Raw genomic sequence first — 15,936 nt, forward strand, 5'->3', positions numbered from 1 at the left:
ATGTTTCTAAAGAAAAAATCAGAGTTGCACACAAAGATATATAAACCAATAACTCCATAAATGTTACTTTATAACAGCAGAAAATTGCAAATAACTGAAATTTCTCCAAACTGGCTGAATAAATCATGAAGCGTGCCTAGACTGGAGCGCTATGGCAGCCGCCTCCAACCCTGTTCTTGGATAAGGGTGTGGGGAGTTGCTCAGATGTATGAAATAGGAAAAAAAGAAATAAAATCACATATAAAGGATGGTCCCATTTTACATATCATAGGGACAATATCATTGTTTAGTGATGTCTAGGAAAAATAGATCAGAAGGGAATACATTAAAATGTTAATAGCATTTTTCTAGATTTGCCAAATTTTCTACAACTTGACATGTAATGTTTTGGGATCGTTAATAAAATCACGTTATTTGGAAGGAAACAAATAACTGAGGACCGTGTTTGTGTATACGTGCAGTGATTTGGGGTCCTTTGGACTTGGTCCCCAGGTTGCTCTCAAGGGTCCCGCTTCATCCAGGCCCCTGGCTTTTGTCTCCCACAGCGACCGATTAGCCCTGCTCCAGGTCCGGGCCATCCTCCAGCAGCTGGGTCTGAACAGCACCTGCGACGACAGTATCCTCGTCAAGACGGTGTGCGGGGTGGTGTCCAGGAGGGCGGCGCAGCTGTGTGGCGCAGGCATGGCTGCCGTGGTGGATAAGATCCGCGAGAACAGAGGGCTGGACCGTCTGAACGTGACCGTGGGAGTGGACGGGACGCTCTACAAGCTTCATCCGCAGTGAGTGGGCCTTCCAGTGGGACGGGAGGAGCCCTTTAGGGTTACGGGAAGTCGGGGTGTGGGTCCCACCAGGGAACTTCCTCCCTAGGGGACAGCCAGCCTTCAGGCTGTGCGTCCAGGGGCCGGGGCTTGTCTGGGACGAGGTAATGAACCACTCTGGGGTTTGACTGGCACCCTTAGCGAGGCTGAGAAGTGGCTTCCCTCGGCCAGCCTTCGCCAGCGGCGTGGCACGACCCCTATTCTCTGCCTCTTGGGCCCCTCTTAGATGGGGTGGGCAGTAGGGGAGGAGGTAAGGTGGCCAGGGGCTTGCCCATCGGCCTGGTTGGCTGCGGCCAGGCCGGAGGCTGTGCCTGGTAAGTGGGGAGGGATAGTAAGAAAGGCAGGGGAGGGCTCTTGTCTTGTTCACCTGCAGAATCAGGCTTTGCCAAGCCTTGGAAGGGCAGGAGCAGTTTGGCCCTGGGCTTTGTGGCTGGGAGGAGTGGGAGTGGCCTCCTTTTGGTCACTTGTCTAACACCCCATGCCAGACATGTGTCCCCATCTGCTGTTTGATCCATTGCATGTCTCAAAACTTGGTTCTTATGAACAGAGTAACCGTATTTTACTTATTGATTAAACTGTAGTGCTTTTGCCAGTGAAAAGGGTGCTACTAACAGTTACTCTGAGACTGTAGGCAAACTGGGACCATCCCAGATAAACTGGGCCATCGTGTCACCCTACTTACAAGCAACCTCACCCAACTCGACGTAGACATCACCTGCTCACGTCAAGGCCGTGGCGTGGGATAGAACCGTCTCTTTTGCTGCGTCCCCACCTCTGTCTCTCCACCCCATTTGCCGTCCTCACCATTACCTGAGCAGCACAGGGGTGGTGTAGGGCCAGGCTTTGGAGCCATATACTCTTGGAGTTAATCCTGGCACTGTCATTTAGAAGCTGTGCCCAACTGTTTAATCTCTGCAAAATCCCATCTTCCCCATGGGTGACCACCACTGGCAGGACTAGAAATTAGGTCTCTAAAGTATGGGGCACCCAGCAGGTGCTCAGAAAAGGGCAGTCACTACTTCTGAGAACCCCTCGCCTCAAGCATCTGGAGCCTGGCCTGGTCTTTCATTTTCAGCACAAAATGCAAGCACCTGGGGTCACCTCTCGTTTAGAGACTACCCGCCACTGGAGGGCTCTTTGGGTGCCTGGCTGTCGGCGGGGGTGGGCTGGGGGCCCCAGCGGGCTGCAGCTGGGGGTGGGTAGTGGTTGCTCCTGTGTGGCCTCCTGGACCAACCCAGTGCGTGAGCCTCTCAGGCCTCACGCAGGTGCCGGCCCTGGCACCCCTCTGGGTTTCTAGGTCCCTCGGAGCCCCAGGCTCCGAGGGTGGGGGCTTGTGAGGGTGTTATTCATAGAAGCCACACAGAATAGTTGGGCCTCCCTGCTGAGAAGGTGATGATGGGCTTGCTGGAAGCCCGCTCTCCTCCCCCCAGCTTGCTCCCCTTCCTTATTGTTGGGGACAGAGGCCTCCACCTACCACGGGCTTTCGCCCCCATAAACCCGCTACAACGTCGAAAAGTCCTAAATCAGCCCCCACAAGTCGGGGCCGTCTGTGCTTCAGTGTTTTTGGGCGGGCCCAGCATCTCCTGTCATCTTCCCCTACCTACCTTCTCTGTTTTTTGTCCTTTTCAGCTTCTCCAGAATCATGTACCAAACGGTGAAGGAACTGTCGCCAAAGTGTAACGTGTCCTTCCTCCTGTCCGAGGACGGCAGCGGCAAGGGGGCCGCCCTCATCACGGCTGTGGGTGTGCGGTTACGCGGAGAAACGAGCAGCTAAGGGCCCAGGACCCCCGGCCTGCTGTCCCTACAGCACTTCTCTCTTTGAGCGGCGACCCCTGCCCCTCCCAGCGAGCCGTGCTGGGAGACGCCGGCGCCCGAGCCCGCCACGGCCGCAGCGGGGAGGAAAACAAAATCCAACTAATGGCGCATAATGTAGGGTACAAAATAGAGTGTGTGCTGTTGATAATATCTCTCACCCGGGTCCCTCCTCACCTGCCCCGCCACTCTGCATGATTCGATTTCGACCCGGTCCCCGCGTGTGGCGTGTCGTGGCATCCATTTCTGCCGTATGCATTCACCCAGTGGAGTTATTTATTGGCTTGAGATGGAAAGTCACACCACCTGACAGGCCTCCCGGGCCTCCGAAGCCCGTCCTTGGGGTCAGCTCCCCCCTCCCGTGTGACATGTATTATCACCAGCAGACACTGCCGGGACCCCTCCCAGGGGCATGGCCTGAAGGCGAGTGTGGACATAGCATTAGCTGCTTCCTCCCGTCCCAGCGCCCACCGCGGCCTGGCGTCCCACTGGGATGTGTCAACGCCACCGAGTCGTGTGTCCGTGGAACCAGTCCTAGCCACGTGTGACAGTCTTGCATTCTGTTTGTCTCGTGGGGGGAGGTGGGCAGTCCCGAGGGAAAATGTCTTGTCTCCATTTGGGTAAAAGGAACCAACCAACAACCTTTGCCATCACCGGAAGTTCCCATCGCTTTTGTGAGCCATGTTGTATGACCTAGTAAACTTTGTACCAATTCAAAGACCCGAGTGGTGCTTCATGGCTGGGGAGGGGGAGGCTGTCTTGGGACGTGGCAAAGACCAAATGCTGGGGGTTCTCATGGCCTTCTGGGTGGCGGGGAGAGTTTAAAGAGTATCACCTTCAGGTGGCAGCCTTGGTTTGGCGCCAGGACTTCTGTGCCCTCCCTGCAGAGTGTCACAGAAGCAGCCTCTTGCTGTATCTCCACTCCTTGTCTTGCTGGGTCCCTGCCCGAGTCCTGGGTCCCACTGCACGGAGAGGCTCCTACAGCTTCCACCCCAGCTCTCCTAAAGGTTTAACAGAGTAAAGAATGGAGGGCTCTGTGCCGCTCACTCGTAGCTGGGACAGAGAAAAAGAATAAGTCTCTGTTGGGTTCAATGAGAGGACACTGCAATGTTGCCCCCTCCCCGCCACCAACCCTAACACAGTGGATGAAGTGTGCCCCCTGCCCTGGTGCAGATGACATCTTAAAGCACCCAGGGTAGTGAGCTCGCTGCACCCTCCCACTTCCCGTTTTTAAACTATCTGACCCCTTTGACCTCCCACCCCCACGTTGAGATTGCTGGCTGTCTCCTGGCTGCCATTTTTGTGGACCCCATATCAGCCTGCATCCAGGTGCCCCGAGACGTCCCAAGGCATGACTGCAGCTCTGAGTGGCTTCCCCCAGAGCCACCTGCCTGCCCACTTGGATGGGTGAGATCAGAGTCCCTTTATTTGGGGCATGGTGGTGCCGGTGTCTGGCACAGTGGTTTTTGTGGAAAACAGATAATAAACTTCCTGATGTGTGTAGACAGTGTTACATGGTTCTTGAGGGGCGCTGGGGTGTGGAGGGTGAGTCATCAGGCAGGGAGAGGTGCACCCTTGGTGAGGACTGGGCCAGGCCTGGGGCTTTTGGGGGGTTGGAAAGAAAGTGTTCTCTGCCCACCAGATTCTTGTTGCAGAAGTGTCGGTAGGAGCTGCATTGCTGTTTTGTAGGTGGCTTTTGTGTAAAATGGCCGGTGTAGCAGTAATGCAAGTCACTGCTATCATTTATTGAGCACTTAATCTGGTCTGGCCTGCTGATTTATAGACACCACTGCCATTGATACTCACAGCATCCCTGTGAAGCAGTTTTGCCACTGGGCTGAAGAAGAGGCTGAGGGTCAGAGTGACTTGGCTGAGGAAATACAGCTGACTTGTGACTCTTAATCACCATCTCTACACTGGGCTGTATCTGACTTCTTAGATGTTGAGGCAGAGAAGCCCTGGGCTGACTCACAGCTGTTGGGCTTTGTGAAACAGAAAAGCTTCTTTCCTTGTCTTTTGCCTGATAATGAGTGAGTGTCATAGTTTCATACTGCCCACAGATATGTTTTGTTCAGTGTACCCCAAATTTATAAAAATGTGAGCCAAAGTTAACAAATCTGGAGGTCTCATAAATTTGGATTCACAGCTTCTCTTGAAAGATTTAGATCTGGCAACAATGGGCTGCCATTACCAAATGGCAGCATTTGTCCAGAGCTGAGCAGCTGCTATCCCCTTTGGATGCTTGTCCCCTCTGGTTTGCCACAGTCCCCACCATTCCCTGGTGCCTCAACACTGAGACTGGAAGTCAGTTGCTTTCATCACTTTTGTAGTCTTTCTTTATACTGGATCTAATGTACTCATTGGAAGTTGTATGCCCCAGGAAGGCATTTGAATGTGCAGCTCCTAAATTAGATAAATATTGGCTCATACTGTCTTTTCTGACTCTTGCTGGATGCCTTGAAGTGCTCTCTGAGATGGGTGGCTGAGTCCTCTTGGAGTCAGCATCCTTTGTTGAGTTCCTAGCCCCATCTTGTTTTTTCCATTGGTGTATTGAAGGGTGGGGCCACACTTTCAGATCTGATACTCTTAATTGGCTACTTCTCAAAGGGTGCTGGGCCTCATCCTGCAGCCAGACACAAGGCGTTAGGATTCAGTAGTCATCTCTCTTAGTCCCTTTGGTGTTGCTATAACAGAATACAGGGTAGTTTATAAAGAAAAGAGGTTTATTTGGCTCATGATTCTGGCTGGAAAATCCAGGATTGGGTAGCTGCATCTGGGGAGGACCTCAGGCTACTTCCACTCTTGGCAGAAAGCAGAAGGGAAGTGGGTTGTGCAAAGAGATCACATGGTGAGAGGAAGTGAGAGAGGGAAACTGAGGAAGCCAGACTCTCTTTTTAACAACCTGCTATTTTGGGAACTAATCCATTCCCACCAGAGGGAGAAGTCACTTAATGCTGCAGGACATTAATCTATTCATGGGGGATCTGTCCCCTACCCAGACACTCCCATTGGGTCCCACCTCCCAATGGCCCCACGTGGGGGATCAGGTGTCAGCATAAGTTTTGGTGGGGACAGACCAGCCATATCCAGACCACAGCAGCATCCCATCTTGGGGACCCCCAGCCTCCTCGTTGGGAGCCTCGGAGGGGGCCACATCCCCAGCCGTGAACAAAGTCTCTTTCGTGTGACACCTGTTGACCCTCGTGGACAGGGAGGGGGTGTGAGTCAGCTCAAGCTTGTCTTCCTCGGTGGGTGTGACCCAGGGGCAGCAACGGAAAGCAAGCCGGAATCCAGAGCGGAACCTGGGGATGGAGCGTCACCTTGAGCAAGGGCGTCATGTCGCTGCTCCCGCCCCCAGGACACCATCTCCAAGGTGTCCTCACCTCGCAGAGCCCACCGTGGCTCAGGGGCTCTGGAGAGGTGCATTCTTTAGTGGATCGGATTTTTGGAAACAGCAAAAGTATTCTGAAGTGGGTAATTAAATTGAATTAGACTATTTGTTATTTTAAAAAAACAGCAGAATTATAAAGAAACAGCAGATGTTCTTGTTTGACTTGTTAACTGGCTGCTAAAGGAGGATTCAAGGAAGAGTCTGTTTAGAAACACTGGGGCTTGGGCAGGGTTGGTAGAAGAAGGATGGTGCCCCAACAAAGCGACTCTGAAAGGGAACTCACATACGGAGCTGCCAAGTTTTGGTGCATTTGCTCAAAAAATGAACAACTTCCCACGGCAGCACTGAAGGTCTGTGAGTGGACCTGAGTTAGGAGGCAGCAGACAGGGCGAGTGGAGGAAATGGGCTGGCGAACAGCGGACACTGGCTGCTCAGAGACGGAGGGAAAGAAATGGGACCCTGTGCAAACCGAGGGCGGAGATAAGAACCGTATTGTCTCTTCCTGAGCGGTGCAGGGTCCCATGTTCCAGAAGAGCCCACCTTACTTTGGATTCTTGCCTTGTAGCTCCCCAGGACTCCGTGGTGTGGCCCAGCAAGTCTGTATTTGTGGGTTCAGTGGCCTCTGTACCTTACACCCACACTCCCAAGCTCTCAGTCATCCTCCCCTCCCCCAGCCAGCGCGGGCCCCTCCCCTGCAGTCTTCAACTGACAGTGCCATCCTTCCAAGTGTCCCAGCAACAGGTTCTTGGGAGTCATCCTTGACTTCCTGTCATGAGCTGCCTCCCCTCCAGCAAATTCTGTTGGCTCTGCTGTAGCCAAATGCAGACTCTGACCACGCTCTGAGCCACCCCCTCTCCCTGGGATTACTGCAGTAGCCTCCTGGAAGCCACCTCCGGGCTTGCCGCCTGCCCGCTTTGGCCCAGCTGCTGTGCGGCTGCTGGACTGATTCCTTTGAAAGGTAAGTCAGAGCCTGCGGCCACTCCCTGTGTCAAAGCACAAGCCCAAGTCCTTACCTTGACCACAAGGCTGCTGCTTTAGCTGTTCCCTGTGCCTGGAACTCTTTCTCAGACTGAATGTGGCTGGCTCAGTCCCTCCAGCCTTTGCTCAAAGGTAAAACTGCAACCCCTGTGCCCACCACCCAGAGCCCACGGCACTTCTTCCTGGCCTCTCTCTGAAGCACAGAAGTACAAGGGCCGAGAAAACCAGATGACGTCAGAGGGAGGAGTGAGATCCTGGCCCCTTTTCCTTGGCTGTCTCTGCCAAGGTCACTTCCCAGCTGCCCTGGAAGCCTCTCGAGGACAGGAAACACACTATGATCCTCCCAGGGAGCAACCTGCCCCCCCCAGGGCTGGCCCCAGCCTCCTAGGAGGTGCTTCTCCTGCCCAGGAAAGCCCTCAGTAGGAAGCTCGTAAAAATATCAGGGCAGAGGTCAGTCCCTCCCTCCTTTGCCTGGCTCTTTCCTTCCTCCCCGTCTGCCCTGCTGCCTCTCTCTGCCTCTCCCCTTCTCTCCATCTCTCTAACCCTCCCATCTTCTCCTTGTCCCAGATGTAGACCCCAGAAGAGCCAGCAGGAACAGATGGTGAGAGCTATGGCCTGGGTGATGAGGCAAGGTCTGGGGGAGCAGATGGGGCTCAAGCTAGGCCCAGGCCGGAGGGGAGGACAGCGCTGTGGGCTGACCGTGTGACGGCGCTCCCGGCTGGGGTGGGGCAGGGGGCACAGGCTCAGGCAGGAGCAGGCTGGAGGCTTGAGCTGTGGAGGGGAGCTCCTACAGGGGCCCGGGGGCAGGGGAGGGGTCAGGACGGGCCTCACCTGCGGTTGAGGCAGCAGTAGATGATGGGGTTGTACATAGTGGAGCTCATGGCCAGCCAGAAGAGTGCCAGGTACACCTGCTGGATGAACTTGTGGCAGTAGATGTCCTTTTGGAAGCTGCCCAGGATGAAGTAGAGGTGGTAGGGCAGCCAGCAGACGGCGAATGTCACCACCACCAGCACCATGGTCTTCACAAACTGGTCCAGGGGAGGCTCAGGTCACTCCTCAGCCCCTGGACCCCAAGGCCCAACCCTCGAGGGCGGGTGCAGGGCACCCCTGGAGCCAGCCTGTGTAGCCCTCCACTGGCAGACCCCTCCTCTTCCCGCCACAGTGCCCTGGAGCATCTGTTGCCCGGGTGTTCCTGAATCCCCCACCTCCAGGGCCTTTGCTTGGGTCCCCCCAACAATGCTGACCTTCCTTTAAAGTCCTTGCTCCTCGAAGCCCAGCTCAATGGCCACCTCCCCCAAAAGGTGACTCGGATCCCTTCATTCATAGCAGCTCTCCCCGCGTGGAGAGGGGCAGAACTGCTACTCCTAACCCTGCCGTTGGGGGAGCCCTGTGCCTGCTATGGGTTCCCAGGCGTCCCTCTCTCTGGGATCCGTGTCTGTCACAGGCCTTCTATACATGGGCAGTGGGGCTCCCACCAGGGCTGCCCAAGGTCAGCTCCACAACCTCACGGCTGTCCTCTGCAGGCAGACTCCTGCACTGCCCAGCGTGACAGTCACAAAAGGGTTAGGGCTCCTATATACATACCCTGATCCACCTGGGTGGAGAGCCCTAGTGTGGAACAGATGCAGGGCAGGCCAGGGATGCCAGGAGGATGCCAGCTATCCACAAGGGGGGACACTCAGATGGCGTCCCATGTCCAGCTACCTCCCTTGAACTGCCCTGTGAAAAATGCCTACTACCAGGTGAGAAGCCGTGACTGTCCTGGCTACACGATGGATCAACCCATTGCCGCCCCTGGTTGCCTGGCAGGAGGGCCACGGTAAAGATAAGCCTTGATGGGGGCAGGGTGTAGGTCTGGAGCACAGAATGCTATGTTGGGGACCCTGGGGCGGGAAGGGGGGGCCTGGACAGTGGGGAGAAGAGGGTCACTGGCACTTCGGGGGGAAATTGGAGACAGACTTGATGAAGGTGGACCACAGTCTGGTCTCCATGTCTGAGGTCTGCAGTTCCAGCATTTCAGGACTCTCCTGTGATTCTATCTGGGCATCTCCTATGCTTCTGTGGGGCTTCTGAAATTCAACATTTTTTTTTTTTTTTTTTTTGAGACAAGAGTCTTGCTCTGTTGCCTGGGCTAGAGTGACATGGTATCAACCTAGCTCACAGCAACCTCAAACTGCTGGGTTCAAGCCATCCTCCTGTTTCACCCTCCCGAGTAGCTAGGACTACAGGCAGGTGCCACCACTCCTGGTTAATTTTTTCCATTTTTAGTCATCTGGCTAATTTTTTCTATTTTTAATAGAGGCGGGGGGCTCGCTCTTGCTCAGGCTGGTCTCAAACTCTTGACCTCAAGCAATACTCCCGCCTTGGCCTCCCAGAGTGCTAGGATTACAGGCGTGAGCCATCGCACCAGCCTCGACATTTTGATCTTTCAAAAAGTCTAAGATTTTAATATTTTATCATTCTAAGATTCTTGGAGGCATCTGAAATTTTGTGGGGCCTTAAGAGTCCCCAATTCCCCTGACATTCTGGGAAGTTCCTTTAACTTCGTATTTGGCCAAAGACCAAAGGCAAATCCACCTGCTGGAAGGAAAGCGGTCAGACTCTGGCCCCAGGCTTGGCACAAGGGCAAGTTTCCCGAGTTTCTCCTGGGCCGGCCCCGCCCCCCGCCCCGCCCCTGGCGCCCACCTTCTTCTTGGCCTGCAGGTGGCGCAGGTTGGCTCCGTGCGCCTGGTGTCCGGGCACGGCGTGCCTCCAGAGCGTGAGGCCGATGACGCTGTAGGCGACGAACATCACCACGAGGGGCAGGAAGTAGATGAGGGCGATCACCACGAGGTGGTACCTGGAGGGAGAGCCAAGGGCCTGCGCAGTGGGCGGCCTGCGGGCGACTCCGATGTCCCTGGAGCCGCCCCCTGCGGGCCCGCCCTAGGCCACCTCCCAAGGCCTTGGTTCGATGTGAAGAAAAATAAAGGCAACACTGGCTAGCATATGTGCCAACAGAGGGCCTCCCCTGCAAGTGGGACATCAGCATGAGCCCGGCGTCTTTCCATGTGTTAGACACGTGCCAAAAAAAGAAATAAATTGGACGTAAAAAAGTTAACCAAGCAATACATTTGTTTAAAATGTAAAATACCATTAAGCACAAAGGAGGAAGCAAAATTACTTATCCCACTCCCACTACTGTTAACAATTTGGCATATTTTCTTCCAGAATCATGTATGAACAGTAGTCACCCCTTATCCGGGTTTCATTTTCCCCCATTTCAGTTACCCAAGGTCAACTGTGTTTCCCAGATAGGTGCGTAGGGTACATAAGATATTCTGAGAGAGACACCACGTGCATGTAACTATTATTACAGCACATTGTTACAATTGTTTTATTATTAGTTACTGTTGTTAACCTCTAACTGTGTCTAATTCATAAAGTAAACTTTATCTTTGGTGTGTGTGTATAGGGGAAAATGTATATATAGGGTTCCGTACTATCAGAAGTTTCGGGCATCCCCTGGGGGTCTTGGAATGTATCCTACTGTGCAGGTATATATGTGTTTCTATGTAGGTGTATGTATGTGTACATATCTATTAGATTCTGTGTATAATCTGTATCTGTCTGGATGCATAGACAGAGTGACTGCAGTTAATAAGGCTCAGTCCTGCGCCAACCTCCCTATTGAGGAACAGGGCAGTGGAAAGCGCCATAGTGTGCATGCGATTGTGTCATCTGCTTCCTGCTCATCAGCGTTTGGCTGGGAACAGCATTCATGCCAGCAAATGCTCTTTCATACCCCTTTGAGCAAGTGGTCCGGAATACCAATGCATGACTTCTTACTTAGTGTGTTGGGGCTTTTGATTTCCTTTTGGAAAGACAGCGTAAAGGAGATGTGCCCTCCTCACGCCCCACGTCTCTGGTTTCCGACTGACGCTGCTGCATCCTCTCTGATGAGCTGCAGGCTGGGCACTGCCTCCCAGGCAGGGCTGCAGGGGGAGCCCTTGGAGCACCCGGTGAATGGCCTGAGGCCCCTGGCTGTCATGTCACCTTTTTCTTTCTTACTAGGAGGGCTGAGGTGTTCCCACCATCCACCACCCACCTCCCGTTGCCAGCCTTGCTGAGCACCTTTCAAGATGTGCCGCCACCCAGAGGGAGAGGAGCAAGTGGCTCCAGTGAATCCCTCTCCTAAAGCGCTGTGTTTAGAATGCCGCTGCTGTGCTTTTGGCAAACGTGACAATTACAAAATGTTTAGGGGCTCCTAGGCACCCTGATTCTCACGTAGGATCTAGGTCGAGAGCCCTAGTGTGGAGCAGATAAGAGGGGATGAGGGGCAGTCAGTGCAGGCCCCTGTCACCTTACAAAGCATCTGCACTACAAAGACCTTGAGGATCAACCAGGCCACCTGTCTCAGTGTCCAGAAAGAGAGACCGAGGCACGGGAAGTCTGTGTCATATGAAACAGTCTACAGATTTAATCAAGACCCAGTTTTCCTTTCACTGAGGGTCAGAGCTGTGGGAGTCAGAACAGGGGTGTTGTCCAGCCTCTAATTTAAAGCGTTATCTTGGGCAAGTCAGGTCTCTCCCTCAGCCTCAGTTTCCCCATCTGTAAAAGGAGGAGGTGATCTCTAAATTCTTTGTTAGTACGAGCAGCACTTCTCTGTGGCCTCATTCCCAGGGCCATTGTACAGGACAACAATTCACCCGGGGCTAGGTCCCCACCCAGAGGGAGAGCTGAGGAGTTTTGGGGGGTCACCTTCTAGACCCTGCCAAAATCAGGGATTCTGCCCCTCACAGCCTGGAGTGTCTTTTTGTATTTTGATCTTGGGGGTGTATGTCCATGTTCCTGGAGAGGGCATCTTTGATCTCATCAGGTTCCTGCACACACAGGACGTGAGCCTGTGAGGATGGAGCCCCCAATTTAAATCTAAACTAGATGCTCCCCAACCTAGGAAAAGCAATAACACGTTCTCACACATGAAACCAGGCTTTCCACAAATCCTTTCAGAACATCGAAGTAGCATCCAAGTACGGCTTTCCCTGCCCTCTTGTCTTCGCCTGTTGCCTGAATCCAGGTTGGAACTCCAGTCAGAGAGCGGGCAGGGAGCCCTCCAGTATTAAGGTGGAGAAACACCGCCCCCCAGTGGCCAGTCCCCAAATGTCCTGCTCGCCACACTTCCCTGTGCCAGAAAGCGGGGCGCTTCCCCGCGTGGATACCACCTTGGTGGGGGGGAAGGCAGAGCCCCTGGGGGGGGCCTGCCCTTGAGACTCAGTCTCCAGGAACATGTTTCTCAGCTGAATGGCACCTCCTCTAGCACGGACGGCCATGAGAGCAAGAGCGGCCCTCTCCTGGCAGGTGCTCAGGACAGGTGAAGACCAGGTAGGGGAGAGTACTAGGGGAGTGATGTTAAAGGAGGCTGGTGGTGGCTGTGTTGCCATGGTTACCTGGCAGCCCTCCGCTTGAAGCATGCGCATCTTCACGCTTGGGGCAGCCGCGACTTGGTCGGACTAATCTGCTACCTCCAGGTTTGTTTTCCTATGTCTCGTATTTAAACTACCACATCCTGGGCACCACTTCCGTGCCGGGTGTGATGCTGAGGGCTCCACGTGTGTTATCTCATTTATGCTCACAACAGCCCTTTAGCAAGGTACAGTTACAAATCCCCACTTTAGATATAAGTGGGCATGAAGGTCCCCCAGCCAGGAAGGACCAGGCCAAGACTCGAAACTGGCTACTGACTCTAAAACCTCAGTCCATTCTTTGTCCTCTGCTAACTAGCAGGGCACTGCTGGGGCATCACGAAGCCACACAGCGAGAGCCTTAGACAAGGAGGCCCGGAAGGGAGAAAGGACTTGCCCAGTGCCTGAGTCCTCCCACTTCCCTCCCTGAGCCCAGCCTGTGGCGCCCACCTCAGCATGAAGCAGACACCAGGCAGCCTCCTGAAAATGTCCCTGGCTCCATCGTGGGCCCTTTCCGCCTCAATATCCTGACCCTTTGTGGGCTGAGCATATAGAGAGCCCTCCCCCAAATGCACGCCTATGCACACATTCCCTAATGTGTGCCTGTGCACACACACACATGTCTACAAACACACATACTTGCACTGCGCATACCCTGGGTGCAGCGTGTGTATGTGATGGGCACACACACATATACTTGAATCCTTATTTAAGTAGCAGACTGGTTAGGACATTGGACTCTGAAGAGAACTGCCTGGATTTGAATCCTTGCTCTACCACTTACTACCTGGGCCTCAATCTCTCCATCTGAAAAATGGGAATAATATTAATACATACCCCATATTGTTAGAATCATGTAAGGTGCTTAGAACAGGCCTGCACTTAGTGTTACTTTTAGTATATAGGTGTACTCACATAAACCCACGTACACTCACAGACTCTGTGCACACACGCCACATGTGCATGGACATGAATGTGTGCACACATGCACCCCGTCTGCCCCCAGCCCCAGAGGACTTACAGGAGCAGCGTCTTGCCCCCACTGTCTTCGGGCCAGGCCACCACGCACTTGGTGGCTCCCTGGTCCGTGGTGATGGTGGAGTAGAAGCACTGGGGGAAGGCGAGGGCCAGGGCCACCAGCCAGATGCCAGCAATAACTGCTTTGGTGCTGGAGGCTGAGAGCCGTGGCCGGAAGGGGTGGACGATGGCCATGTACCTGTGAGCAGAGGGTGGCGTGAGTGGCAGGCACCCTCCCATCAGGCCGGCCACCCCCACCTGTCCAACACTCCCTCAGCCCCAGGCCCACACTCCGGCCCCTTCCCCGTCCTGCTGCTGATGTCTGCAGATGTCGGAATCCCGCCTGGCCTGCAGAGAGCCAGCTGGGCTGGTGAGTGTCCTGCAGCCACACAGCACACTGGAACCCCAGAACCCAGCCCAGGCACCTCAGCCCACCACCTCCCTCTGGGCATGCAATGCTCTCGGATGGCCACAGGGAAGTCCATCTTGGGGCAGGACTGAGTGTCTGACGTTAGCCTGAGGCTCAGCCCTGAGCGGCAAGAAAATAAGCAGCCCTACTATAATTAGATGGTAACTGCATGCAGTATTAAAATTCTCCCCCCTTATAATCTCTCTGGAATAGGAAAGCAATATAAGAAATCTCCTTGTAGTGAAAGACCTCAAAACAAAGATCAACTCCAGAGAAGAGCTCTTCAGAAGGTCCCTAAAACACACCCACCCTTCTTTTACAGCCTTGAACCACCCGTCTAGTGCAAAGTCTTTCCTCGAGTCTAACCTTAACTCTGCCCGCTTCTTTTGGTTCTACGGACCCCTTGTCCTCCAGATACATCATTCTGGATCATGGCCAGGTCTGGGAGGCTATTCTCTGGGTTCCACCCTAACTTGCTGTGCAACCACGGGCACGTCGCCACCCCCTTCTGAGCCCCAGTGAAGCGAGAGGGCTCCCCCGAGCTTCCCTGCGGCCCCTCTTGCCTGTCAGCGGCGATGGCCGTCATGGAGTAGATGCTGACGAACATGGCTGTGATGGGGAAGAGGTTCTGGAAGTAGCAGAAGGCGCGGCCGAAGTACCAGATGTTGTGGCTGGCGTAGACGAAGTTGAAGGCCGCGTTGAAGGCAGCCATGCAGAGGTCGGCCAGAGCCAGGTTGACGATGAAGTAGTTGGTGACCGTGCGCATCCTCTGATGGGCCAGGATGATCCAGATGACCGTGGCATTGCCCGTCACAGCTACCAGCACCAGGGCCAGGTAGGCTGCGGCCCACAGTGCCAGCTGCCAGCCGGGCATGGAGAAGGATGTGACGCCCGTGGTGTTGCTCTCAAGGCCAGACGAGCTGTTGGTGTCGATCACAATGGCACAGTCCCCCATGGCTACCTCTGGGTCTGGGACAAGGGGTCTGGATCCAAGGCTCCTCCTGGCTTTGCTATAGAAGAGAAATCCCACTCGGTGTGAGTGTGTGTGGGGGTCGGGGAGAGAAATAGGCGCAAAGTGAGGCAGTTGAGGGGGCTGGCCACGCTAAGTCTCAAGCGGAGGAGAGCTAGGTTGAGCAGAAAGCCCAGTCCAGAGCCATTGTCATTTCAGATTCCCTCGTCCCAGCCAGACTTCTCGAATGTCACGTGGAAATCTAGAACTCAAATCACAGTGTCGGAGCAGGAAACATCCTTATAAATCATCTGTTCAACCCCTTCCCTGAAGAGATGGAAGGCTGCAAGAGGGGACGGGACCAGCCCAGGTCACTCAGTAAGTTGGTGACAAGTCAGGACTCAAACCCAGGTCCCTCCTAATGCAACTCAGGAAACATTCCGGATCAGAGGAGCGTGCAGGGGAGTCTTTGAATCCCACAGGTCGACTGCACAGCAGCTGTCTCTCCAGGATTCGGGGTGCAGGCCGGGCTGGGGGCCGGGAAGTGCTCGCGACTCTGCCAGCTGCCAGCCCTGGACGGCTGCTTCCCTGCTGCTCTCGTGCAGGGCAGGCAAGGCCCTTGGCAGAGGCGCTGCCTACTCACGAGGTGGGGCTTAGGCTCCCGCTCCTTGTCCCTCCCCCTGCTTGGATGGCTCGGCCTTGTCTCCCAAAAGATTTAGGACTCGCAGGGAGAGACCAGGGAAGTGGGGCTGGCATGCAGGGCACAGTCTTCGGCGGGTGTTTACTTTCAGCCCGGGGCAGGAGCTACGTCTAAACAGTGATTCTGAGCTCAGAATGAGTTTGAGCTTGGCTTGGTGACGCCAGGCAAATCTCTTAAACTTTCTGAGCTCTGGCTACCCCATCTCAAAAACATAGGGCAAAAACAGTGTGCATCTCACCGAACATTTGTGAGTTTTAAATGAGATAATGTGCATGTATTTAGCATAGGGGTTGGCACATAAAAACCATGACAGGATCTGTGGCCCCAAGGGTGGTCCCCCTAAACAGCTCAGGGCTCTGTAGGAGAGAGAAGACAGAACCCAGAGAATTTTTTTCTTTTTTCTTTTCTTTTTTTTTTTTTT

At 54.3% G+C, this 15,936-nt stretch overlaps 2 protein-coding genes across 7 annotated transcripts in view; one reads left to right on the forward strand and one right to left on the reverse strand.

Annotated features, from left to right (window-relative positions):
- The window catches only part of HK1 (hexokinase 1), a 69,328-nt gene extending 65,980 nt beyond the window's left edge, over positions 1-3,348 (forward strand). For all 5 annotated transcript variants that reach the window (XM_045569322.1, XM_045569321.1, XM_045569319.1 and 2 more), the window contains exons 17-18: positions 546-779; positions 2,448-3,348. In XM_045569322.1, the coding sequence (XP_045425278.1) occupies positions 546-779; positions 2,448-2,592 (379 nt within the window). In that variant the 3' untranslated portion in view covers positions 2,593-3,348. The remainder of the gene's footprint in view (positions 1-545; positions 780-2,447) is intronic.
- A 2,227-nt stretch (positions 3,349-5,575) lies between these two features.
- On the reverse strand, positions 5,576-15,300 carry TACR2 (tachykinin receptor 2). Of its 2 annotated transcripts, none has more exons than XM_045569324.1 (5): positions 14,526-15,300; positions 13,462-13,656; positions 9,685-9,838; positions 7,831-8,027; positions 5,576-5,932 (listed from the first exon to the last, which is right to left on the reverse strand). In XM_045569324.1, exons 1-5 carry the CDS (start codon positions 14,819-14,821, stop codon positions 5,674-5,676), a joined length of 1,101 nt encoding a protein of 366 aa, XP_045425280.1. In that variant the 5' UTR covers positions 14,822-15,300; the 3' UTR covers positions 5,576-5,673. The 2 variants fall into 2 exon arrangements, with proteins under 2 accessions (XP_045425280.1, XP_045425279.1); XM_045569323.1 differs by having other exon boundaries at positions 5,674-5,932; positions 14,430-14,821.
- Between the last annotated feature and the right edge of the window lie 636 nt (positions 15,301-15,936).

This window comes from Lemur catta, chromosome 14 (genome assembly GCF_020740605.2).
Source record: "Lemur catta isolate mLemCat1 chromosome 14, mLemCat1.pri, whole genome shotgun sequence".
Taxonomy (NCBI): Eukaryota; Metazoa; Chordata; class Mammalia; order Primates; family Lemuridae; genus Lemur; species Lemur catta.